This window comes from Tetrao urogallus, assembly GCF_951394365.1.
Source record: "Tetrao urogallus genome assembly, chromosome: 1".
In the NCBI taxonomy this organism is placed as follows: domain Eukaryota; kingdom Metazoa; phylum Chordata; class Aves; order Galliformes; family Phasianidae; genus Tetrao; species Tetrao urogallus.
Genome location: NC_136813.1, coordinates 193,173,180 through 193,200,335, shown reverse-complemented (window position 1 = coordinate 193,200,335; position 27,156 = coordinate 193,173,180). Strand labels below are relative to the sequence as shown.

At 52.5% G+C, this 27,156-nt stretch overlaps 1 protein-coding gene across 1 annotated transcript; it reads right to left on the bottom strand.

Moving 5' to 3' along the window:
• Positions 1-1,490: 1,490 nt before the first annotated feature.
• On the bottom strand, positions 1,491-21,171 carry DENND6B (DENN domain containing 6B; the record flags this gene model as incomplete). The annotated part of the gene is made up of 20 exons (XM_079536650.1): positions 1,491-1,613; positions 1,958-2,032; positions 2,891-2,993; positions 4,278-4,387; positions 4,728-4,781; positions 5,744-5,833; positions 6,270-6,334; positions 6,956-7,021; positions 7,567-7,661; positions 7,759-7,854; positions 8,234-8,356; positions 8,838-8,893; positions 9,700-9,762; positions 10,006-10,085; positions 11,151-11,256; positions 13,418-13,498; positions 15,411-15,523; positions 16,641-16,683; positions 16,774-16,812; positions 21,034-21,171. 20 exons carry the CDS (start codon positions 21,169-21,171, stop codon positions 1,491-1,493), a joined length of 1,719 nt encoding a protein of 572 aa, XP_079392776.1.
• Positions 21,172-27,156: the final 5,985 nt, after the last annotated feature.

Here is a 27,156-nt window from a genome sequence, read left to right as displayed (position 1 = left end):
CAGTTTCACAGAAACAGCCCCCGAAGGGACAGAAGCTCCATGCATGAACTCAGCATCTCTGCCCAGATTCCTCAACAAATTCATCTCAGACCCAAAAACCAAGAAACAGCATGGCTCAATTCTTTTTTAAACTATTATTTTCTACTATACATCAGTGCTTCAGTCCACCACAGTCACTGCAGAGCTATCACAGCAGCAACACACGCACAAACTATGTACACAATATACACTGTACAGGGAGGGCTGCTGCTAAGGAGCGTGGCACAAAATGCTACGGGGGGCAGCACGGCCAAGGCTTTGCTCCTTCCAGGCTGAAGGCAGCAGGAAGAGCAGCCATATTCCCCTCTGTGCTGTCCCACAGTACCTCCACCACTTGCTGAGATCGCCCCAACTCTCTGGGCTGAGGTTGAAGGAGGAGGCAGCTCGCTCCACGCGAGTGCTCAGTACTGCCAACAGAGAGCTGCAGCAGCTCTGCACGGTGTGAGCGCTCACCTCTGCTCCTGGGGTGGGAAGGAGTGCATCAGGCTGCCCAGCCCATCCTGAAAAACGTTCTGCAGGCACACCAGGGCGCTGGATAAAGTGGCAGATGGTGGAATGCAGTGGCAGCAATCGTGAGACTGCCCAAATCAGATCCTGCACCGTGGTTTAGGTCAGCAAGCGGGCTGACCGTGTTAGACATACCTTGCTGCCCAAGGCACAGCTCCAACTCTACATGTTACCACACTCGATTTTTCCAAGCAGAATAAATTCCAGTTGGAGACCAGCTCCTCTCCGCAGGGCTGTGCCAGCTGATGCCATTCACACAGTGCACAACTGCCCTCTCCGGAGAGCTCTGCTCCTTGCAGATGCACCAGCCCCTTTTTTTTTTCTCTCTCTCTTTGCCTTGAAGAAAAAACAGCGTTCCATGTCCAGCAATTCAGCCTCCCACTCCCATCACAGCTGCAGCTCTCGCTGCTATGAGTCAGGCTGCTGAATGGGCAGCAACACTTCTTTTCCACGTCGTTTCTATGTGGGGAACCAGCATCCCTCTCATCACCAGCAGGAGCCGTCCTGAAAACAACTCCCCCATACAGCGCTGATCCCACTTCTTCCAGGCAGGATGACGGCACTGAAATTTTGAGAGCCCAAGCAGTAGACAAAGATGGATATGTGTATATATGGGCAAAACATGTTTTGCACAGCCTATCGCATGCTGCTGAAAGCCTGGCTGCCGTTTTCTGACCTATTAGCAGCCACGCAGGAAACTGTTTTTCATTTACGGGCCCCTAAATCCAGCTCCTTGCAGCAGGACGAGGCAGAACAGCACACGTGGTTTCCCATTTCTGCTCCAGTTCTGATCCGTGAGCTCAGAAATCAAACACGCTCCTGAGGAAGGTCCTGGCAGGGCCACGGAGGCTGGATCAGGGAAGAAGTTTCCTTTCCACGGGTGACCGCAGCTGCTGCTCTCAGCATGGGAGGGCCCTTCTTTCTGCAACAGCCCCTCAGGGCACTCAGTGGTGGTGCAGCACTGCCTGCAGATCTTCAGGCAAGGAGTCAATGATGGTCTCAATGTAAAGGCCCACACGCCGCAGGGTCTCTTCCTTTACAGGGAGGTGCTGGCACCTGGCTCTCACCTGCAGGGAGGGAGGAAAGGGGAAATGAGGAGACCTGAAACAGCTTCGTGTCCTCTTTCTGCTTTGGTGTTGGCTCAGCAAACCTCACGCTGTCTCTGCAGCGGGGCTAAGGGAAAAGAGATGGGAAGCTACCAGCTGGGGCTCAGGCCGACAGAACGAGACAGAACTTGGAATTCTGTCACAGGCAACCTCTAAGGATCACCACTGTCCCGTTTGCCAGTCCTCCAAATGAGGGAGGAAGAACAAAGCTTTCTAAGCATCAGCTGCAATCTACACCCCTTGGTCACTCCCTGCCACAGGGACACAGGAAGGAACGAGTACAGGAAGAGGGGAGGAAAACCTACCAGCTTCTCACGGAGTTTTAGCACCAGGTCTACGATCTCCACCTCTGACTTGTCCTTCATCCATGCCACGATGTTCTACAGAAAGAGAAGAACAGCTTCCTTCAGAGCCATTTCTTCTTTACAGAAACTTTTCTCAGAGACACCCCTAAGCAAAGCCTGAAATAAAAGCGAGGAGGAGGTTTCTCATCCTCTTTCATAACTCTGCTCACAGCACTTAAGCCTAAATGAGCAAGACAGAGCTCTCCCCACTTTTCTGCCCACGACAGCATCAAGCTCTTGCCTGCAAGAGAAGAATCAAGGAAAGATGCAGCAATACGCAGATGGTGCAGGGTTCCCCTCCTCCAGTCAGCACTCTGCATCTCGTGCTGCGCTCAGAACTTACATCTATTTGCCAGAGTCAGGCCTGTTAAGAAAGGAAACAGCTTTGGCATTCCCACACCACGCTCGAGGACCTGCACAGCTAACCGGTGAAGCAAGCACTGCAGCTGAAGGTGCACTGGGAGGGATGCCAGAGCTCCTGGGGTGATCCCTGCAGCAGCTCAGTTTTAGAAATTGCACCAGCGATCACTGCTAAAATTCCTACCTATTTTCAATAGGCATTTAAGGGAGCCAGCAACAGATGACGTTTCCAGTCTGGGTCTCTGTTGGCTTGGGAAGGGCCTGATGAATGAGAAACAGTTGACAGGAGCAACCAGAGCGGGTTTGTGCTGGCTAAGCAAGTGGGGCTGCTTGGATAACAGCACTTGTGGGGAACGAGGGCACCTCTGCACCCAGGCACGAGGCAGCCCTGTGCTTCCCTTGGGCACCAGGCACCGTCCCCACTCTGCCAGAGAACCAAGAGGCGTCGGTGAACATCCAAGGAGCGTTCTCATCTTCCAGGTGTCGGGCCTGAGAATTCCAGCCCTGGTTTGAACACGAGCAGCTGGCACGTACCGCTTCACAGATGGCCTCCAAGTGAAGGGCTTCCAGCTTCTGGGTCATTTCCTTGTGCCTCTGACGGTACCAGCCATCAAAGTTGGGAGACCTGAAGAAACGCCTGCAGAAAGCAAGGTGACAGTGAGAAGGGGACAGGAGGGATCCCAACAAGTACAACACTGGCTCCACATTTCCCTTCCCGTGCAGCAGACGCAGGCATTTTGACTTGGTGTCAACTGCTTATGAGCTAATGAGCTCTTTTCACATCTCCTCTTCCATCAGGCATTAGCACGATGCAGCCTCAGCGGATCGTCACCAACAGAGGGACGGTCCTGCCAGTCTCACACCTTCCTCTGCATCAGCTCAAGCCTGAACCGATTCAATAAGCACTGCCCTTTGCCCTTCTTGTTTATCTATAACCACTTTTTTGGTGGACAACCAGGATGGCCCAACCACAGGAAGAAATTCACGTTCCTCTGCAGTATCTGACTCGATTCCCCTTCTTTCCTGACATTGAAAGCTGTCAGACACTTGCTGGCACTGACCCAAACCCCAAATAATTGCTCTTTGCATCTCTCCCACATAAGCAAGGTATCACCCAGGCGATGACAAAGGATGTGCAATTCCTGCCTCTCCAGCATGGTGCAGCAATAAACAAGTTTTCACTGGGCTACACAGGGAAGCAGACAGGGCAGCATTACTCCTCCCTTCATCTCAGAGCATTAGAGAACTTCAGAACAAAACCAGTTCTCCTTGATGAAAGCTATGGGCACACTTTCCCACACGCTATCCTAAATTCTACCCTAAAAAAATTGTCTTTTACGTGCAAACTGCCTTGCTGGTTTGCACTACAAACAAAGTGGTACTGAATGCTGTACCAAAGTGTACAACCACACACCTTCCTGCTCCACCTGCCAAGGGCCAGGCACTTAAAAAGGAGACATTCCCTGGAAGAGAATGAACTACACAGCTGACAGCAAAGCCAAGACCCCTTGTTTCCCATCAGTGAGAATCCAGGTGTTCTTCAGTTCTCCACCTTCAGGTTTGCAGGTCCTAAACCCAACTGGAGCTCCGTATTTCAAAGATTACAAGAAAGACATGATTGATTTCCAGGCTGGATGTGGTTCTGGGCAGCCTGGTCTGGTGGTTGGCTAGACCAGGGTTGAAACTGGATGATCTTTGAGGTCCTTTCAACCCAGGCCATTTTATGATTCTATGATTTGACTCTGCGTTCTGCTCTTCCTCACCAACACCAACCAACTCTTCATAGGAATGAGTTTTTCTTGTGACCGGTCTCTGTCCCCAAAATCCCCTTTTTGTTCTCAGTTCTAATTCAGGATTTGACGTTCATTATAAACTGCACCAGCTGTTCAGGAGATCGTGTATGCAATGAATGAACTCATACCTGTAGAGACCCAACCAGTCACCCTTAAGGACGCAGGTAAGCTGGGGGCCAGCGTGCTCCAGGGTCTTCATGAAATCATCTTGTCGGAAAGGACGAATCTGTGGGGGATTCTGTGCAACAGAAGGACCACATTACACCCCCCCAAGAGAAACCAGGGGAAATCAAGGTCTCTATCTGCAGCACAAGGGGCTGCACAAGACAGATTCAAAGCTGTAACTCAAGAGACTTTAACATCTGAACCAGCCTTGCTAGCAAAATTCAAATTAGGTTCACAGTAGCCGAGCTTACTGCAAAACAGGAAGCATCTGTCCTCGTGTTTGTTTCAACTTTTTTTTTAACCCTCTTCCTTTAACGAGGGAAGTTCACGCAGTGCATCAGAACACACAATCAGCATATGGCAGAGACATACCCAGGGGAAAGAAAGCAGAAGGCTCTGAAGGTTGAACTTACTTTCCACGGAGTAATGGCCCTCTGCAGAGGCATCAGACTTGCAATATAGTGCTCCTAAAAACAAAGAAACGAACAGGAAGATGTTACGACCATCAAGGAGCCTCTTGCAGGGTCACTGAGAGTTATGGGCTTCTCCAGTGCCTCGCAATCCCTGGCCTCCTGCTCTCCCCTTTTCCTTTATAGCTGCATTTTATGTGAGCCTAAGCACCCCAGCCTGCTTCCCACCAGGGGTCAGGTCACAAAACCACACGCTGCAAGAATCCTACACAGGACACAAGAAAAGGTCAGGTGGGAAGAACCGTGGCTTGGGTTGGAAGGGACCTCAAGCATCAGCTAGTTCCACCTTTCCTACCACGGTGGCAGGAAGCCCTAAAATCTCAGGGGGTGATCTGTTGTCTCATTTACTACACCTTATGATGATGTAGAAGAGAAAGTGAAGAAGCCAGACACGTGCAACTAGATGGTCACCAATAAAGGACTACAGGCTCTCTAAGGAAACCAGCTCAGGAAGCCCCGAAAGCAAGCACTGGTTACAGCAGTCTGCCTCAGGGGAACAGTCACCACGTGGACAAGCTCCTGAGCTGCTCAGCAGGGACCTCCTCACACAGGCTTAGGTTTGACTCTAGCACTAAGAGGAAGGTTTTGGGCTCACGTCTCTTCATCGCTATTTATCTGCTTTGACTGCCTGGGGAAAAGAGCAAAGATTTGGCATTAGAATCAAATTAAAAGGGGGGGGGGGGGGCGGAGGTAACTATTTCTGCACTGCAGCAACAAGCATTCTGCCTTCACAGGTGACGTGCCACATATTCAACCTGCAGACTTTCATGCTAACTACTGAAATTCTCAATCAAGAGACGTTTTGCTCCATAGGAAGGAGCTAAATATCTCCCCAGTGCCACATCCTGAACCTAATACAGGCGAATCAAAGAGAGCAAGCGCCAACTTGTCACTTCAGCAAGCATCCCACTCCCTCCCTTTGCCTTCACACCGCCCTGACGAGTCCCTGCCCAACTCACCAGGGGAATAATGAAGCTCTGGGTGAGCTCCAGGAGGTGCCTCCTCAGAAGGGCACTCTGCACTTCAGACGGGCGTTTCCGCTGGATGCCCTGCGAGCAAAGCAGGGCGTTCACAAAGATGCTGTGCTCTGCTATGCAGATAGACACAGGATCTGCAAACTCTGCAGCTAGAAGCAGCCAGTCCTGAGCATTTTGGAAAGCGTGCTGCCCAGAAAACACATCCTGCTCCCTGGTTCAAGACAACACTCGCGTTACATAGAATCTGTTTCTCCAGACTCTTTGTTCAGTAAGGACTGTCCTCACTCAGCTTATCATCTCTGCCAGCCTTTAATCTATGGTATCAAGTGAAGAATTTTAAAGCTGGCCTGAGAAAGGCGTTCAAGTGCACTTGACTCAAATCATTAGGCACTTAAGTCAAGCTAAAGATAAATCTGTTGCTTGCGGAGTTCTGTCTGCTAAGCCGAGCTGCCAGCAGAGTTTTCCCACCGCCTCACGCATGATGTGGAGCAGGGCTGGAGCTGCTCACCTTTAACAATCTTTTTATCAGAGTTTTGTCTTTGTGAAGAAACGTTTTGTAAGAAGTGTAGATTCCTAGGTTGGAAAAGAAAGCAATGTTAGAAACAAGCTTTTGCCCACAGATCTCGAGGAGGCACCATTACGTGGCGCAGTGAAGTCTCTGGCACTGTCTGTGTGTGTCAGGGGGTTGATTGTAAACATCGTATAAAATTCATTACAAAAATTACAACATTGCTCATGCAGCCACACAGCAGCATCGCTGTGTTACCTCAGGGACCTTCTTATCCTGTGTTTATGGTGAGATAACTCACTGAGGTCGGCTCGTGGCCAGGCCTGACACGAGCAGCAAGTGAACTGACAAGGGCTGCATCCAGCTGAGCGAGTTCCTTTGAGTCCCACCGCATCTCAAAAGCGGACACGATACGTAAAAGCAAGAAAATTAAGAGTCTGCTCCCCAGCACCAAAATAATTAGCCTCAATTAATGTAAATTGTCTTTTTCAATCTCAGAACAAAGATGTACAGCTCTTTATTAGCTGGGGGACGCCCTTACAGAGGGCCACGTAGCAGATGGAGCAGGAGGACACCAAGACGTCCCACTTATTGTGATACCAAAGGTGTGCGATGCTCATGTCTGCAAAGCCACTAAAATCCCCCGCCTGGGAAGGTAGGTAGAATTAAACCACAAGAGGACATACCTGGTTTTGTGTCTAGGGTTTTTAGTTTAGTTAGCTTCTTCACCTTGACTTGCTTGGGCAGGTCACCTGGGGAGGGACAGGAGAGAAGTCGCTCAGGTTCTGATCTCCTCTCACACATACAAGAGATTGCACACTTGAGAATGTCTGTGCTAAGCTTATGTATCACAAACCAAATCCTCTCCTAGCACCGTCCTCACATAAGCTTTCTCACGTGCCAGCTTTCAGGCTGGAAGTTTGGACTGGGAACGTGTTCAGCAGGCACTGCAAAACAGCCCCACAGCCACCACTGCGGGCTGCTCAGCCCAGAGTGCAGCAGTTTGTTGCATTTCATAGAGTCTCTCCTTCTACTTTTCTTGTCTATGGAATTTTCTCTTCCCTACCCAGCTGCTCTCATTTTCTTCACGCTTCAGAAGAAAAAACCCAGCAAGCTTTCCTCTCAACCATTCGTCCTCACCAAGTTCACGCTCACCTTGCGCACCAGCTGCCTCAGTCCAGCCCTCCCTTCGGTTTCCCAGCTCTCCCAAGAATGCAGATGTGTAAAACGATGGCTACAACTCCCTGCCAGCCCCAACAAGGCACAGCAGCACAACAGGACGCGGTTCCACCCTTACCTGACATTTTGAGCTCCCCAACCCGAAGGATGTGTGGCCAGTGCTGGAGTGTTTTGATAAAGAAAGGGTTCGTGACTCCCACAACAATGTTTGGCCTGGTAAGAAGGGAAAGAGCACAGAACGACGTTACCCTCAGGGTTTCCTCCAGGCACACAGCTGCAAGCGGGCAGCATGGGGCTGTCAGCTACTCACGGGGCTTGTGTCCTGGTGGTGTATTCCTTAAATTCACTGTCATGGATCGTGAAATAGGGGCGGTAGTCGCAGCAGTACCTCAGGGGAGCCAGGCAGCTGTAACAACAGACAGAACAGTTGCTATCGAAGCTTCATGAATGGGGAATGAGTGCTTACACATCCAAGAGTGGCGTTTGGTCCTGCCATCCAGAGTGCTCAGATGTTTGGGGTTTTTATTTTGCTAGAGTTCAAAGCTGGGGAGAGAAAGCTCCTCAGGGCCGTGACCCATCGGCAATCCCAACACCAGGGATTCCCTTTCCCTCTTCTCTGCTGTTGGTGGAACACGAACAAGACTGTCTTGCTGTGCTAATTCTTCTCTTACGTGCTTTTCACAGGCAAACTCAACCTAAATGCAACTGACCTCCCAGAAAAGCGCGTCTGAAAAATTGCCAGATATTGGTGTGATCGTTGCCTGTGTCCCCAAATGAGGTGTTACCTGGTGAGAGCCAGAACCATTTCAGAAGAAACTGTAGGGGATGGTGCCATCACCACAATTGGCTCTCCCAGCAGCATCAGCTCCCATAACATCTGGACGTGAATCAGCACTGGCTGGAAACACCTGTTAATGGCAGGGAGAATGAGAAGTGGAATTTAGAGAGGCAGCTCAGAAAAGACCAGACATTATTATCACATAACCAGATGTGCCTCCGGGCATTTGAAACCTAGGACTGATTTCTTGTATCCCACAACAGAACGTTGTTTACACAAGCCACAGCTCAACCACCTGATATGGGTGTACAGGAAATGCTTTGGGCCACGTCAAGCAATTGATTTCAGTATGGCTTTTCATCTAAGCAAAATAAAATGCTTACACAGATGTAAGCATGCATTAGGATAGCACCTACAGTGTTGAAAGCTTTGGCTCAGATGCACGGGGTGAATACTTCAGTGCTTAAGCTGAGATCAAGAAGAGAAACTCTCCTCTAACAAGAGCAGCAGTGCATGTGAGAGAGACCCTCCCTCTGATCTACAGCATGCTGTGAGCAGGAAGGACACAAAGCAGATGGAGAGGAGAGGGCTGCAGGGACAGTGGCTCTTACCTGAAGAGATCCAGTTCGTGAACACTAGGGAGAACCAGTGGGGCTGGTAAGAGATTCTAAATGAAAAACAAAAAACAAACAAATCTGACTTTGCTGTTAAATGGAAACGTCCTGATTAAAATGTCATCTAAACTGATGCATCAAAAACAGCTCCTTCCACAATAAGCCCAAAACTAAAAGAAGGATATCAATGCTTGGTATGAGCCAGGAATAGATCTAGATTGGGCGTTCCAGGTTCAAATGAATTTCCTTTCTTAGATGAGAACTGAGAATCCTTTCTCTCCAAGGGCCTCCTCCATAACTACTCCCTTACTTTCTGGAGCTTCCCCTGGCTGAAGGCAGAGCACAGATACAGACATAGATACAGGCACAGGCAACAAGTGCTGGAAATATGGCTACCAAAAGCCCAGAACTGTGTAATAGACAGACAGTAACGTTATTCAAAGGAGAGAGGAGAAATAAAATGAAAAGATGAGATGAACAGGAATCAAAATCGAAGCTGAACCAAAGCAGTAAAGGTGTTCAAGCTGCAAGCACTACGAAAACAGCACAGAAGGCTACAGCAGAGTTCTGCAAAGAGCCACCCATGCATTCATGCCCAGGAAAGAAAGTGAGCAAAAGCTGTGGAAGCAACAGCTCGTGCATAACTCAAAGCACTGTGTAGAGTCCTGTTCTCAAAGACACGGACAGGAGAGCACGCAGTCTGCTCCACATGGGTTACTCAGACTGAACTGATCCCACACCAAAATGGTTTCAGATGGGACAAGGCTCTCAAAGAGTTGCAGTTCCACCCCTCCTTTCTTATTCTTCTAGTCCTCATTCTGCCCATCAGTGACTCGTGCCATGCCACACTTCATCTTACCTCTTGATTGAACTGCTTCACTGGGCTTGATCCTGGCTTATCCACCCTGGATGGGATTCTCACCTAATTAAGAACAAATTAATCAGGGAAACGGAACGAGCACGCACACACAATGTACTTTCTTCCCTAATAACCACCCTCGTGAAAAGCTTTCTCAATTCCCGGTTCTAATTGCACCGTGGTTATGAGTAAAGAAAAGAATCTAGAGCCAACAGCAGCATTAACACCCAGGAGAAGAGGAAGCACACATTCCCCTTCCCAGTTTGACCCAGTCTGCTGCTGAGCATCATTCATAGCAGCTCGTACCTGAATGACAACCCCCATCACTGGGAGGTTCAGCGTCTGTCCCGGCACCGGAGGCGGCCACTGGTCGATCTCATTGCACACTGCAGGGATGCAGACAAACAGAATGCTTTGAACAGGAGCTCAGTGCAGCTCATTCAGTTGGCCCTGCGAGTTCTGCCCGTTTCTTCTTGCTCGCTCCCGCTTCACGCGTCCCCACGGCGAGCTGCAAACCAGCCCTACATCAAATAACTGCTCAGCTTTAGGATCATAGAATCATAGAATCACCAAGGTTGGAAAAGACCTAAAAGATCATCCAGTCCAACCGTTCACCTATTCCCAATAGCTCCCACTAAACCACGTCCCTCAACACAACATCCAGCCTTTCCTTGAACACCCCCAGGCTCGGTGACTCCACCACCTCCCTGGGCATCCATTCCAGTGCCTGACCACCCTTTCTGAAAAGTAATACTTCCTCATGTCCAGCCTGAATCTCCCCTGCCGTAGCTTGAAGCCATTCCCTCTGGTCCTATCACTAATGACACGAGAGAAGAGGCCGACCCCCAGCTCACTACAGCCTCCCTTCAGGAAGTTATAGAGAGCAATGAGGTCTCCCCTGAGCTCCTCTTCTCCAGGCTGAACATTCCCAGCTCCTTCAGCCTCTCATACGGCCTGTGTTCCAGAGCCCTCACCAGCTTTGTTGCCCTCCTTTGAACACGTTCCAGGGCCTCAATATCTTTCTTGCAGTGAGGGGCCCAAAACTGGACACAGTACTTTAGGACAGATGCTGGATTGATGCCTGCAGCACTGCTCCCACTGCACAGCCAGCAGCACTGCACCGACGACAGAGCATCATTAAGTCGAACAGTGCAACAGAAGGCCTGAACAGAGACGTCGCATGAGCAAACATTGCCCCTCTTTGGGAATACATTGGATGCACAACTGACAGCATCGCCTATTAGGATTGTCAGACACTTCCCATTCGTGCATCCTTTACAGCTGTTTATCATTTTGACAAGGCAGGCATTTGGATCAAAGTCTTTTCCCTGTCGGAATTTGTTTCAGAACGGATTAATGTGGAGCATTTCAAATGTCTTTCAGGAACCTCCCAATAATAAGGCTGAAAGATTTCAATATGCCAGCTGCTCCCCATCAATCTGATGGCTCACCTGCCTCCAGGCACGGCTCCAGTTTATCAAAGTACTCCGGAGCAATCAGCTGCAGCAACGACTGGAACAAGTTCACATACGGAAGGTGTGACACCAGCACCAGAGACTGGGGGGAAAAAAGGACATTAGGAGTCAGAGCCACCGTGCTGTGGCCACTTCTGGCACAGTATATTGCCTGTGCTGCTTCCTAGAGGGCTCTGCTTGAAAACCAACATCAACAACGTGAGAAGAGAAATCAGAAATGGATGACGTTGAGTAAAATCAGCCAGATCTCAACTGTGAAATGCAAAAAGAGCAGCCACCACCTCTGCGAAAATGAAAAGCCTCCAGGCCAACAACAAAGCTCTGGCTCAGGCTTTGCAGGAAGAAAAGCTCAAACTGAGGGATGCTCGAGCTCTTATCCTACAGCTAAGGAAAGTGTATCAAGATCTGAAGTTTCAGATGTTTGACTTGCGAAGAAATCTTGCATTCAGGCAAGCCCAAGGACTGGTTGAGACTAGAGTGTCAGCCTTGAGTGAGATCATTTCAAAAGGAGCTCCAAAGCAGCACTGTGCCTGGTAGAATTCCTCCCAGCTGAGCCTTCGAGGAGTTTCCTCATAAATAAGCACAGCTGACAGCTTCTGGAAGGGAGCCGCTGCAAGTGAGATGGCACAAGTTTGTGACCTAGCAAAAAAAAAAAAACCCACTGTAGGAGAAAATAAATGGCCAAGAGGTTCAAAGCTACCAAAATAACCAGAGCAGAGAGAACAGAGCAAGAAGCAGACGGTCGAAACTGAAATGAGGCAGACAAACAAAATAAAGGAATGCTGGGGAGGAAGAATGACAGAACCATTTGGGTTGGAAAAAGACCTGCAAGGTCAAATCCAAACATCCACCCGACACTGCAAGTGCTGATACCCCACCTCAGTCTGCCCTCCTTCACCTTCAGACCATTTCCCCTCGCCCTGCTATCATCCACCCTTTCCAAGAGTCGACTCCCCTGAAATTCTGCCCCATTTCCAATCTAAACCCCCCTGGTGCCACACGAGGCTGTTGCAGAGTATTGACGATGCATTTCCAGCAGTGATTTTGCGGTGGTTGTTGCTGCTTTTATTGCAGTGTTTGAAATACACGTGTATTTCACGTGGGTTTTGTTGTTTGTTTGTTTTTTTATAAGCATCTTTTCCAATTCAGTCCCACTGGGTTCATTCATCACGACTCTGATGATCCTCCACCTCTGATCGGTACAGAACGCGCTGTTCAGGATGCAAGGAGTGTTTCAGCAACGCTCATCCCAACACCTCATCTCTGAGCCAGGGCTTTGCCACTCAAAATCAAGCAAGCCATCCAAACAGGACACTAAATTTCACTGAGGAATTCTACCTGCCCTCTACTTCTGAAAGCCTCTAAGAGACCAAGTGCATGAGCCCACGTTACGAAGCTTCCCACTTCAACAACTTTTAAAGCAATCCATCCGCTGCTTGGCTGCAGATAAGGAATCTGACTTCTATACTGAAGCGTTTCTTCGAAAGAAACTTCATGTCACTGCCTGCAGGAAGCACAGGGACAGATGGAGCCCCATTGCAGATGCTCAAAGTCCATCTCTTGTGAGGTGAAAGATCGCTCCTGAAGGAGTATTTCTGTGGATCCACAGAGGAAACAGTGCATCTTCAGATCAAAGCATTTTCCCTCCCTGGGGAGAATCTGCAATCCCACTCTCTCGTGCAGTTACTGTACCCATCTGCACGAATAATTCTAAGCACACCTATACCAAAATACAGGTTTACATTCATATTTTTTTTTTTCCCATTGTCTGTGTTAAAGGAGTTTCTGCTGAGAGATGAGGCTTGTGAGGTAACAGCAGCATCACTGCCACCAGCAAGAAGCAGTCAGCACAGCAGCAGCCCGTTCCCAGATGGCTGCAGGGAGGAGAAAGATCAGTCGGGGCAGGGTTGGGGTTTAGCATCACAGACAGCACTAGCTGAGCACGTCCCCTCTCTGTCTGTAACACTAGAGCACAGACTGAAGGAACTATTCCAGTACCTCAGGATCTCGTGATTCACACAGCAGGTCACCGCTCATGTGATTAACACACCATGGCAACCACGTCCAGGTTTGTTTGGAATGGCACTTTCCACATATTCCTCTTCTCCACGACCTTTGCTGCTTCCTGCAGAAGCGCCGCGGGCGTCACGTAGGAAGCGGTGCAGTTTGACAGCTATGGAGAGGTGCCTTTTGACAGCTACGTACCAGAGGGGAGCAGCAAGCTATCTGGTTTCAGCACTCACCTTCTGAAAATAACCTCTCTTCATCGAGCTGTCCTTGACTTGCCTGAAGTATACGTAACCAAAGTAATGCGCCGACTCCCTCTGCAAGAGAAACAGTGCTGTTGTGGGGAGCCCAAATGCTGCCATCCACGAGCTCCCTCATTTCAAGCACTCTTTGCCATGGGGGGAGCAAGAAGGAAGGAGAGCTAACAGTGCCAAACACAAGGATTATCCCTCAGGTTGCATCTGGAGGCATTGCTGGCACCAGGATTGAAGCCTTGGTTGTCTTTCCAGTGTTGCTTTTTAACAGAACTCGCTTTGTTGGCAATCTGCCTTTACTGCTTTAGAGACAGGAGCTGTCACAGAATGGCCAGGGTTGGAAGGGACCTCAAGGATCAATGAATCTCCAACCCCCTGACGCATGCAGGGCCACCAACCTCCACATTGAATGCTAAACCAGGCTGCCCAGGGCCCCATCCAACCTGGCCCTGAACCCCTCCAAGGCCGGGGCATCCACAGCCTCTCAGGGCAGCCTGTTCCAGCACCTCACCACTCTCTGGGTAAAGAATTTCCCCCTGATGTCTGACCTCAATTTCCCCTCCCTCAACTTCAAACCATTTCCCCTCGTCCTACACATATCAACCCTTTCAAAGAGTTGATTCCCCTCCTGTTTGTAGGCTCCCTTTAGGTCCTGCAGGCTGCACTGAGGTCACCCCGCAGCCTTCTTTTCTCCATGCTGAACAAGCTCAGCTCCCTCAGCCTGTCTTCACATGGCAGCTGCTCCAGTCCCCTGATGATCCTAGCAGCCCTCCTCTGGACCCTCTCCAACAGCTCCCTGTCCTTTTTGTACTGTGGGCTCCACACTTGGACTGCAGTGCTGCAGATGAGGCCTCACAAGAGCAGAGCAGAGGGGGACAATCACCTCCCTGTCCCTGCTGGCCACCCCTCTTTCGATGGAGCCCAGGATCCCATTTGCAACTACTGTCATCCCGGTACTGCAAAGCAGTAAAGATGTACACGAGTTGAAAAAAAAAACAAATCTGTAAGGCAGAATTTAGGCAAAGAAATCCTCCTGCTCCTCCTGAAACCCACAGCCCATTTGCTGCTGTACACCACAAACGGATGCAGAAGCGTTGAGGCGCGAGCACAGAAAGCATCAGCTCCTGTGACAGAAGAGGATGAGCTGATCTGAAGGCCGTCTGCTTCAGCAAAGGGAGCAACAGTGCTGAACGCATCCCTCCTTCTGCATGGGACGGGCAGAGAGCCTGCAGCTGGACAACACACAGCTCAGGGATTGGTATCAGTGTTGGGGATGGCTAAAGCAGCCAGCACAGAGCGAGGCAAAGCACAGATGTGGGCCGTGCCAGTTTCCATGTCCTGCACAGGTCCTACGCAAACAACCGCCCTCCCTCAAGCAAGCAGGTAAACATCTCACTCTCCACAGACAAGGATGTTCTTGTTTTGCCTCGCTGTAATGCACAGGCAGCTGTGCACCCTGCTGGATGTCATCTGGGTCCCACCATTTCTCCTTCCCCTCTGCCCAGACAGAGCCACTGCTTTCCTATGGGAGTGGTGAGGTGCTGGAACAGCTGCCCAGAGAGGCTGTGATGCCCTGTCCGTCCCTGGCGGTGTTGGAGGCCATGTTGGATGGGGCCCTGGGCAGCCTGGGCTGCTGTGAAATGGGGAGGTTGGTGACCCTGCATGACGCAGGGGGGTTGGAGCTTCACAATCTTTGAGGTCCGTTCCAACCCAAACCATTCTGTGATTTAACCTGGACTCTTCCTGCTTCAGCTCCACCTCTTGGTGCAGCTGCAGCTCTCAGCATGGCCCTGCACTCATGTTACTGCAGGAGAAATCCCTGCGCTGAACGCTTTCTTCTTTTCTGACTCTTCAAGGGAAAACAACCAAAGCAAATGAGTAATTCTGAACCAACCGAGGGCACGTTTGGATTTTAAAGCCAACAGAGCTGCTGCTTGCTTCGCAGGGCTACTCAGAGCACCGAAACACAACCGACCTGCAGTGTGAGAGGTGCTTCTCTGTTGTACTCGCCATCGTCCTCATAGTGAGTGCTCCTCTGCCCCCCAGACTGGCGCAGGCGGAAGCTGAACTGAGTGTCCCCAAGGCCACCTGGGCAGAGAGGATCACAGATGTTCAGGGAGAAGTTTCAGCAAGGAGAAAGCAGGGAATAACCCCAATCAAAAGCACAAGACAGGAAGAACTCGTAGCTGAACACAAGGGGTGGCGTCACTGAGTCGCAGCTCAGCAAGTCACTGCTGGGAGGCTCACAGCCATCCCGTGTGGCTGCAGCCACCATTTCCCACCTTACGCCGAGAAACCTTCCAGCAGCCTTAATTCAGGAGCAAACAAATGCTGACTGAGCAGCAACCCCTTGCACAATGCAGTGAGCAAGACGAACACTGCAGCTGGGAACCTCCCAGGTTCTACAGCATTGCTCACCAAGAACTCAACAGCAATAAAAAAAGAAAGGGTGTGAAAGCTTGGGAGTGGATAGGATGGGTGGGAGAGCTTGAGGTCAAGCACTGACAAAGAGGTTGGTTGTGAGGAAGGAATCAAACACACCAGAGCTCTCTGAACAAAACCCAAGGCAAAGCAGACTGAGCTGCTACAGAGGGCTAAGGGGCATAATTCCTTCCAACCACGGCACTGCAAAGATTGCTGTGTTTGTTACAAGGGCATTCCTGCTAGAAAACAATTGGCTTTCATCAAAGGAGCGCTGAGTTTTCCCTAAGCTGTGAGAAACTCGTGAAAGGACATCCAAGAGCATCAGAACTGGGCAAACAGCATTCAGGAGCCAGCCTGAAAGCCATGAGCATTCATACGAATGAACACAACCACTGCATCCCCTCTGGTTTATAAACACCAGCTTTGGGAACGCCTGCTGCAACAGCATCCCCTCCCCATCTACTCCTTTTCACTGAGCACTCAAACACAGAAATGCTGACAGTCGACAGCTGCAAAATTTGCCCTTTCTGACTCTTTTTTTAATGTATTATTCACATGGGTGAAGCTTGCAAGGTACCAGGAAGGCATCCTGCCACCCAGTGGATCACAGATCTGTAGCCAGAGAGCAACCAGAAGGACAAAAAGGAGTTCAGATCTCGGGGCTGGGTGCTGCTTGGTGCCGGCACTGCACCAGGCAATGACTCACTGCTTCCATCATGAACCCATTTCTCTCATAACGGCGACGGAGGGCCCGCAGGCGAGGCCAGCAGATGCCACCTACCTGAGTAGGAGTCAGGGAAGGACAAGTAGCAGATACTGGTCTTCTGCAAGGAGCCAAAAACGCAGAGTGAGCAAACCTCCATCGCTGCCGCGCGGTGTTTTTAACAGCAGAAGGAATGGAATGGAGTGCTTACCTCTTTCTCTGTTAATCTGAAGTCATAAGGATACACCAACTGCAAAAGAGATGAGAGTCAGTCAGTCAGTCAGTCAGTCAGTCACTGCTGCTCTTGCTTTGATTTTTCTGACTCTTGCTAGAAACTCATGGAACAATTCACCAGAAACACCAAGGGAGAGAGGAAAGGTGGCATCCTGAGCAATAAGGAGGGGAGAAGAGAAGCTGGGGGGGGTCAGAGTAAGAACAGCTTTGAAAGTGAAGCTCTGCATACACACAGATGGGAAAACAACGTGGGAAACAACGTACCCTGCTCACACTGAGTGCCAGCAAGCCTGGCGTGAGGCTCAGCATCTACCAGAGCCGAGGGTGAAACATGTATTTAATGGCTCCGAGCGCCTGGCTGGCCAGAGATGCTGCTCACAGCAACTACAAAGAATAAACAATGGGCAGGAGAAGCCGGAGGGGATGCAGAGCTCAGTTTGAGCCTCGCTGATCTGAGAGCTGCTGTCAGAAAGACGAGGTTTATTGTGCATGGGAAGAGGCAGGCCTGGCACCTCGCGCTTCGTCAGCATTCCGGTGACGGCTGAGCCGTGCAGCACCCTGCTCATCATCCAGCATCTCGGATAAAGGGACCTTCAAGACTTCTGAAGCATCCAGTTGAAGATCCACGGAAATGCTGACAGCGCCATGCCTGCAATCCGCCGCGACCCAATAAAAAGGAGAACTGAGGGGAAGATTCCTCAGCTCAGGGGTAAGCAAAGAGCTGCAGGCGATCAACACCCACAGCAGAAAGGCACATGAGGGGCAAGAAATATCACTGCAACAGCGGCCCCGGGCCGCACGTGGCACCTGGTGAGGAGGGAAACGGTGATACTTACAAATCCATGGAAGTATCCACGCTGCCTTTGTAGCATTTACTGCTCGGGGAGCGCGGGTGGCTTTAAAGCAGATGAGAAGCAGAGGAGCCCTGAAGAAGTGCCAGCAGCTCTGCTCGAGGTCAGCGTGAGAGCATCTGGAGCTCTGAGAGCTCTGCTCAGCACAGCTCTATAAATAAGGCGGGCGCCCCGCCAGCACGCTGCACTTCTCTGCCGATTCCTTGGCTTCAGAGAGAGCGTCAAACCAACAATTAAAAATTACAAACCAATTAGCTTCACTGAGACAAGAGGGAGGAGACGATGCGGGAGCAAATTTAGCCCACACGACGCTGAGGTGGGAGCAGGAGGGCTGGAGCACGAAGGGCCGCCTCACAGCTGCACCGCAGGGGCAGGCAGGCTCCTCTCTGCGCGCCTGCTTCTTGCACGAGGCGACCAAACGCTTCCTCGTGGCTGTGACTAATCTGAAGACTGCAGATAATCAGCTCTGCTAATTGCTGTCTCGTAACGCAGACCTGCATGGTTGATGCTGACCCTTCAGAAGTGCAGCAGCCTCGTGCTGCTCGTGATCCAAACCTGAGCTTGAGAGTCCAGGCAGACTGGAACGGGTTGGCCAGGGAGGCTGTGGGTGCCCCAGCCCTGCAGGCATTCAAGGCCAGGCTGGATGTGGCTCTGGGCAGCCTGGGCTGCTGGTTGGTGACCCTGCACACAGCAGGGGGTTGGAACTGGATGATCTGAACAGCTCTTGGAAAGGGGAGATGAGAGCAGGACGAGGGGAAATGGTTTGGAGTTGAAGGAGGGCAGATGACAGGGAGCTGTTGGAGAGGGGCCAGAGGAGGCACAGAGATGAGCAGAGGGCTGCAGCACGTCCTGCAAAGACAGGCTGAGGGAGCTGGGCTTGTTCAGCATGGAGAAGAGGAGGCTGTGGGGTGACCTCAGTGCAGCCTGCAGGACCTGAAGGGAGCCTATAAAGAGGACTTGGGAGTCAAGTCTTGGAAAGGGGAGATGAGAGCAGGACGAGGGGAAATGGTTTGGAGTGGAAGGAGGGCAGATGGATGTTGGATGTGAGGGGGAAGTTCTTTGCTATGGGAGTGGTGAGGTGGTGGAACAGCTGCCCAGAGAGGCTGTGATGCCCCGTCCATGCCTGGAGGTGTTGGAGGCCAGGTTGGATGGGGCCCTGGGCAGCCTGGGCTGCTGTGAAATGGGGAGGTTGGTGGCCCTGCATGCAGCAGGAGGGTTGGATCTTCATGATCCTTGAAGTCCCTTCCAATCCAAAACCATTCTGTGAAATTTTGTTTTTTAATTAAAAGTTGCATATTCTGTTGAAAGCATTTGCATTATCTGACCTCAATGTTGGCTGAGTATCTGGCTCAAATTATGTCACACATCCTTTGTGCAACAGCTCTCCCCCTCAGGGCCAACAAGCCGGGAGGTGACACAGTTGAAGTGTGGCTGTTGGCACCCGCAGTGATCACAGCAACAAAGAGACCAATCCAGACAATGACTCAGGGTGACTCTGCAGCTCACGCAGTGCCTGTGTGTGGGGAAGGGATCCTCCCAAAGCTGTGCTCCCCCCTCCTCGTTCAAATGGACTCTCTGAAGAAAGTGCAGGAGTCAGAATTGCGAAGGACATTTCATGGAATCATAGAATCCTTAGAGCTGGAAGGGAACTCTGAGAGCCATCCGTTCCAACTCCCTGCAATGCACAGGGACAACACAGCTCCATCAGGCTGCCCAGGGCCTGATCAGCCTGGCCTTCAAAGCCTCCAGGGATGGAGCATCAACCACATCTCTGGGCAAGCTGTGCCACTGCCTCACCACCCTCCCTGTGAAAGACTTTTTTTCCTTGGATCCAACCTAAATCTCTGCACACTTGAAGGCATTTCCCCCTGTTCTACCAACACAGACCCTGCTCGAGGGTCTGCCCCCTCCTTTCCTGCAGCCCCTTGTTAGATACAGGCTGCTCTCACATCACCTCACAGCCTTCTGTTCTCCAGCTGCACAGCCCCAGCTCTCAGCCTGTCCTGTGACAGCTGTTCCATCCCTGGGATTATTTTTGTGAGAGAAGAGCAAAGGTGAGGAAGAAGAGCAAGGAAGAAAAAGAGGAAGGTGTTTTTAGTGATTTTATATCTATTTGGTAACATACTGGCTGATGAAACACTGTCAATCTGCAGGCTCTTGGATTCCTTTACATTTCGCTCATGCTGAAGTTCCTCAGGTGCTTTGCCAGCAAAGTTCCTCAGCTCTTTGCTGAGATGTCCCCTAATTATTACCACTGTGATGCCTGCTTCGTCACACACAGATTTACACCGATGATGCAACCTCCAGTCAGCAAGGTTTCCCTTCCCTCTGCCTCACTTTGCAGTGTGAGGTGCTGCAAGGCACTCCCAGCACTCACAGCCTGTTGCTATAGACAGCACCTGTGAACCCGCAACACCAACACCAGGCTCTGACAAGCTCTGACCTCAGCCAGTATCATCCACAGCCAACTTCCCCTGCAGGCTCAGTCAGGCCCAAGTCCCACAGGGTGGTGCCACAGAACCATTTCTCAAACCCAAAAACGTGCAGCCCAGAGGCCCTGATCACTGAACGGCCTCTTCACCGCTGCAGCCACAGTGTCCAGACCTGATCTAAACAACAGGGAAACAGGATAAGCAGAAAGATAACAACGGCACCGGATGGCTGGCAATGAATCCTCCACTATAGTGGTAGGCAGACAAGAAAATGGGTAAGAAAGTCCCTTTGTGGGCCTGCAGGCATTCAAGGCCAGGCTGGATGTAGCACTGGACAGCCTGGTTGGCGACCCTGCACATAGCAGGGGGGTTGGAACCAGATGATAATCCTGCTTTGGCAGGAGGGTTGGACTTGAGGATCTCTGGAGGTCCCTTCCAACCCCTACAACTCTGTGATTCTGTGATCTTTGTGGTCCTTTTCAACCCAGGCCGTCCTATGATTCTACGCAGTATTAAAACACAGCTGTGAAGTAAAGGCTAACAGTCACCCCGTTATTACTATCCTGGTATCCGTACTCTTTCCAGGCAGATGCCTGGTCTGACTCGACAGGACAGATCGCAGGTACACGCTTGGACTTCAGTCTGTAGCAGGTGCCACCTTCAGGCCTCGCATCCCCACAGATGGGCCGCACTCCCCGTTCACTCCTTCAGAAGCTTCAGAGCACAGAACGGCCCCATCCTTTGGGGATCAGCAGCAGCAGCAGCTCTCGGACACCTCTCTCCCCGCAGGGATAAAGGGAAACGGGAAACCCGCCGCAGCGCTGCCGGTTCGGCCCTCAGCATCGCTCCCACCTCACGTTCCCCGGCCCTCAGCCGTCAAACACGGCGCGGCCCAACCCGCTTCCCGTTCAGCTCCCCGCCATCCCCCTTAGGCCCACCATTCCCTCCTCGCACCTCCATGGCCTGGCCCAGCTCCAGATCGAAAGTGACCACGCAGACGCAATCCAACCATGCGGAGAAGCGGGACCAAGGCAGCGGAGACGCGGCTGCGGGTCGGCGGGGCCGGGGTTCGGCCCGGCATAGCGCGTCCATGGCAGCGCCCGCTCCGCCCGGCCCGGCCCGGCCCGGCCCCCAAAGCTCCGCCCAGCCGAGCCGCGCTGCGCCCCCTTGCGGTTTGGCGGACTCACGCACAGCCCGGCCCATTCGCGCCTACCATAGAGACGGCTCCGGAGGAGCAGAGCAGCCCGCGGCGGGGTGTCATGGCGGTTGTTACCATGGAAACGGGCTGCTGCCCTGCGGCCTGCCCCGCTCCTTGGGCTGGGCAGGATGGGAACTGCTGGAGGAAGATGATAGAATCATAGAATGGCCTGGGTTGAAAAGGACCGCAACGATCATCCAGTTTCAACCCCCTGCTGTGTGCAGGGTCACCAACCAGCAGCCCAGGCTGCCCAGAGCCACATCCAGCCTGGCCTTGAGTGCCTGCAGGGCTGGGGCATCCACAGCCTCCTTGGGCAGCCTGTTCCAACCCTCTGAGTGAAAAACTTCCTCCTAATATCCAAACCACCTCCTCCCATCTCAGTTTAAAACCATTCCCCCTTGTGCTATCACTATCCACTCTCAAAAGCAGCCCTTCTCCCTCCTGTTTATAAGCTCCCTTCAAGTATTGGAAAGCCACCAGTTCTCCTCAGAGCCTCTTCTTTTCCAAGCTAAAATATCCCAGTCCTTGTCCGCCGTGCATTTATGGCTGTTGGGCCTCACCTTGGTGAGGAGATAACACAGAGGGGTCACACAGAGGGTGGTTTCACACTGGACAGGCTGCCCAAGGAGGCTGTGGGTTCCCCAGCCCTGCAGGCACTCAAGGCCAGGCTGGATGTGGCTCTGGGCAGCCTGGTGTGCTGACTGGTGACCCTGCACACAGCAGGGGGTTGGAACTGGATGATGGTTGTGGCCCTTTGCAAGCCAGGCCATTCTATGATTCTGTGATTCTATAACAAGAGAGCTTGGATGCGTGCAGGCTCTGTGCCAACTGTCCATTCCTCTTTGGATGAAGGGTGCATTTTTGCTATTAATTCAAGCCTTCCAGCTGTTGTTTTTTACACTTCTCAGGTGTTGTCAGTACTTTGGTTATTCGCATTACGTTTTCTTCTGCTTGGCAAACCAGGAGCAACACGTGTGAATTCAGCTCTGTGCTGCTTGGAAAGCGATTCCTGGCTGCGTGCAGAGCTTTGCGTCATGGGGTGTCTTGGAAAGGGGAGATGAGAGCAGGACGAGGGGAAACGGTTTGGAGTTGAAGGAGGGAAGGTTGAGGTTGGATGTGAGGGGGAAGTTCTTTGCTATGGGAGTGGTGAGGTGGTGGAACAGCTGCCCAGAGAGGCTGTGATGCCCCGTCCATGCCTGGAGGTGTTGGAGGCCAGGTTGGATGGGGCCCTGGGCAGCCTGAGCTGCTGTGAAATGGGGAGGTTGGTGGCCCTGTATGAGGCAGGGGGGTTGGAGCTTCGTGATCCTTGAGCTCCCTTCCAACCTGGGCTGTTGTGTGACTCTGTGGTATCTGAAGGAAGGGCTGCCATTTGATCCCTGCTTTGATATCCGCTGTCCATGCGCACAAACCGAGGACGTGCCCCTGAATATTTCGGCTTTGATGTTGCCTAAACACGGAGCTTTGGCGAGAAATTTCCCCAGCTCGTCTTGAAACAAAAACACGGAGGACATGAAATGCACTTCTGGCTCCGCTGCACCCTTTGCGAAGCCACAAAGCAGCGTTTGCCCAGCAAAACCGAGCAGCCTCGCAGCGCTGCGCCGCTCTCAGCAAAGCTGCTGTGAATTACAGGCCCCGTCATTTCTGGCCTTTTAAGCTCCCTGATGCTGCTGGACCATATTTGGGCAATGAAGGTTGCGCAGAACTTGAGAACTCTGCAGATCTGATCCTCCCTGCAGCTCCGGCCTCGTGTTGTGCCTTGCAGGGTTGGTGTGTGGTTTGTGCGTGGCTCCTAAGCAACCCGAGTAAATAGAACGTTTCGCAACCTTCACACTTTCATCTATAATTATCTTTTGCATCAGAGCTCTCAGGAGTGCCGGCCTACCAGATTTTGCAGGATATTTTGCATTCTGCTTCTATTTGTCTGCCATTTTTTTCTTGCACTGCCAGTCAGGGTAATATTCTCCAGACAAAAGCAGAAGCGTAAATACCCCGCAGACCAGAGGAACGTGCAAGGTGCTGTCAGCCAAGAAATGTTGGTGCACGGCTCTCAGCGCTGATTGCTGTTTATGTTCTGTGTGCTTCTGAGCTCTGTTATTTGCACAGGGCCTTACAGCGTGCCCCCAGAAGGCAGCCAGATCTCATTGGCAGGGTTTGGAAAGCCTAACACCCAAAATTACGCCTAGGGGATTCGGAGGGGCTTCAAAAGACTTGAAAGGTGGGCCTGGGTGAATCTAATGAGGTTCAGCACAGCAAAGTGTGAGGTTTTGCAATTGGGTTGGAGGAATCCCAGGCGCAGACTGGGAGGAGCATCCTTGAGAGCAGCCCTGCAGAGGAGGACCTGGGGGTCCTGGTGGGTGGAAAACTGAATGTGAGCCAGCAGTGTGCTCTTACAGCTCAGAAAGCAAATGGCAACCTGGGCTCCATCAGCAGAGGGGTGGCAGCAGGGACAGGAGGGCATTGTCCCTCTCTGCTCTGCCCTCTGAGGCCCCATGTGCAGCACTGCGTCCAGCTGGGGGGCCTCCAGTGCAAGAAAGACAGGGAGCTGTTGGAGAGGGGCCAGAGGAGGCACAGAGATGAGCAGAGGGCTGCAGCACGTCCTGCAAAGACAGGCTGAGGGAGCTGGGCTTGTTCAGCATGGAGAAGAGGAGGCTGTGGGGTGACCTCAGTGCAGCCTGCAGGACCTGAAGGGAGCCTATAAAGAGGGATTGGGAGTCAAGTCTTGGAAAGGGGAGATGAGAGCAGGACGAGGGGAAATGGTTTGGAGTTGAGGGAGGGAAGGTTGAGGTTGGATGTGAGGGGGAAGTTCTTTGGTATGGGAGTGGTGAGGTGGTGGAACAGCTGCCCAGAGAGGCTGTGATGCCCCGTCCATGCCTGGAGGTGTTGAGGCCAGGTTGGATGGGGCCCTGGGCAGCCTGGGCTGCTGTGAAATGGGGAGGTTGGTGGCCCTGCATGCAGCAGGAGGGTTGGAGCTTCGTGATCCTTGAGGTCCCTTCCAACCCAAACCATTCTGTGGTTCTGTGGTATCTAAGGGAAGGGCTGCCGTTTGATCCCTGCTTTGATATCCACTGCCCATGTGCACAAAGTGAGGACGTGCCCCGAGTATTTTGGCTTTGGTGTTGCCTAAACATGGAGCTTTTGCAAGAAATTTCCTCAGCTCATCTTGAAACAAAAGCATGGAGGACTTGAAATGCGCTTCTGGCTCCGTGGGTCCATTCTGTGATTCTTTTTTGAAATGCTCACTACTGAGCCCAGGTACAACAGCAAACTGCTTCTTATTCACAGGTGTTTAAAAGCAGTCTCCTTTCTTTTTTTCCTTTAGTCTCCTTCTCTGGAGATGTTCAAGACCTGCCTGGATGCCTACCTGTGTGACCTGGTGTAGGGAACCTGCTTGGGCAGGGGGGTTGGACTCGATGATCTCTGGAGGTCCCTTCCAACCCCTACAATTCTGTGATGCTGTGATTCTCTGAAAGTCAATTCAAACATTTGTAACTGGGTGAAATTACTCATCCCCTCACCTCCCCCCCTCAGACTGAGATCCCCTCCAGACCCTCCTCTTCCCCCCCATCCCCTCACCATCCCTTCAGCCTCCCCCCCATCCCCCCCCTCAGGCTGTGAACAACCCCCCCCCTCATGATGACACCCTCCAAAATCCCCTCACCCCCCCTCAAATCGCTCCCCCCATCCCCTCAAGCACCCCTAAAGACATTCGCCCTCCTTCAACCCCTCAACATCCCCATATCCTCCTCCTCCTCCAACTGTGACCCCTCCTTACCCCCAACAGGCCCCTCACAACCCCCCAAAATCTCCTTGTGACCCCTTCAAGCTGTGCCCCCTCAAATCCACTCACAACCCCCCAAAAATCTCCTCATGACCCCCTGTCTGTGCCCCCCAAATCCCCTCACACCCCCCATACCCTCACATCCCCCCAGGCTGTACCCCCCCCCCATTCCCTTACCCCCCCTCATGCTGTGCCCCCCCAAATCCCCTCACAACCCCCCAAAATCTCCTCATGTTGTGCCCCCCCCCCCAAATCCCCTCACCCACCTCATAACATCACATCCCCTTCAGACTGTACCCACCCAAATCCCCTCACAACCCCCCAAAAATCTACTCATGACCCCCTGTCTGTGCCCCCCAAATCCCCTCACACCCCCCATACCCTCACATCCCCCCAGGCTGTACCCCCTCCCCCATTCCCTTACCCCCCCTCATGCTGTGCCCCCCCCAATCCCCTCACAACCCCCCAAAATCTCATGACCCCCTCATGCCGTGCCTCCCCCCCCCCCCCCTCAAATCCCCTCAACCCCCCATAGCCTCCCCTCCAACCAGGCTATACCCCCCCCCCCCCATTCCTTCCCCCCCTCAGTCTGTACCCCCTGAATCCCATCACCCCCTCCTCAAGTTGGGTCCCTTTTCCCCCAAATCCCCTCACAACCCCTCAGGCTGTACTCCCCCCATCCCTCACGCCTTGATCCCCCCCCCAAATCCCCTCACAACCCCCAAAATCTCCTCATGACCCCCTCACATCCCCCAAATCCCCTCACACCCCCCATCTCCTCATATCCCCCCTCAGTCTGTGCCCCCCAGATATCCTCACAACCCCCAAAATCTCCTCATGACCCCCTCATGCTGTACCCCCCTCAAATCCCCTCAGCCCCCCTATAACATCACTCTGCCCATGCTGTGCCCCCCAACCCCCTCACATCCCCCCAATCCCTTACTCCCCCTCATCTGTGCCCCCCCAAATCCCCTCAAAACCCCCAAAATCTCCTCATGCTGTGTCCCCCCCAATCCCCTCATACCCCCCCATCTCTTCACACCCCCTTCAATCTGTGCCCCCCAGATCCCCTCACAACCCCCAAAATCTCCTTACCCCCCCATATTGTGCCCCCCTCAAATCCCCTCAGCCCCCCCATAACATCACCCCCCCTCATGCTGAATCCCCCCCAAATCCCCTCAGAACCCCCAAAATCTCATGATCCCTTCATGCTGTGCCCCCCAAAATCCCCTCAGCCCCCCATGACATCACCCCCCCTCATGCTGTGTCCCCCCCAAATCCCCTCACAACCCCCAAGATCTCACACCCCCCTCATGCTGTGCCTCCCCCAAATCCCCTCAGCCCCCTGCCATAACATCACCCCCCATGCTGTGCCCCCCCAAATCCCCTCAGCCCCCCATATCATCACATTCTTTCATGCTGTGCCTCCCCCAAATCCCTTCAGCCCCCCATAACATCATCCCCCTTCTCTCCCCCCTCAATCCCCTCACACACCCCCAATCCCTCACCCTCCCCTCATGCTGTGCCCCCCCCAAATCCCCTCACACCCCAAATCTCCTCACACCCCCCCTCAGTCTGTACCCCCCCAAATCCTCTCACAACCCCCCAAAATCTCCTCACACCCCCCCTCATGCTGTGCCCCCCTCAAATCCCCTCACACCTCCCAACTTCTCACACCTCCCCATGCTGTGTCCCCCCCAAATCCCCTCAGCCCCCCATATCATCACATTCTTTCATGCTGTGCCTCCCCCAAATCCCTTCACCCCCCCCATAACATCATCCCCCTTCTCTCCCCCCTCAATCCCCTCACAAACCCCCAATCCCTCACCCTCCCCTCATGCTGTGCCCCCCCCCAAATCCCCTCACACCCCAAATCTCTTCACACCCCAAATCTCCTCACACCCCCCCCTCAGTCTGTACCCCCCCCAAATCCCCTCACAACCCCCAAAATCTCCTCATGCCCCTCTCATGCTGTGCCCCCTAAATCCCCTCAGCCCCCTGCCATAACATCACCCCCCATGCTGTGCCCCCCCAAATCCCCTCAGCCCCCCATATCATCACATTCTTTCATGCTGTGCCTCCCCCAAATCCCTTCACCCCC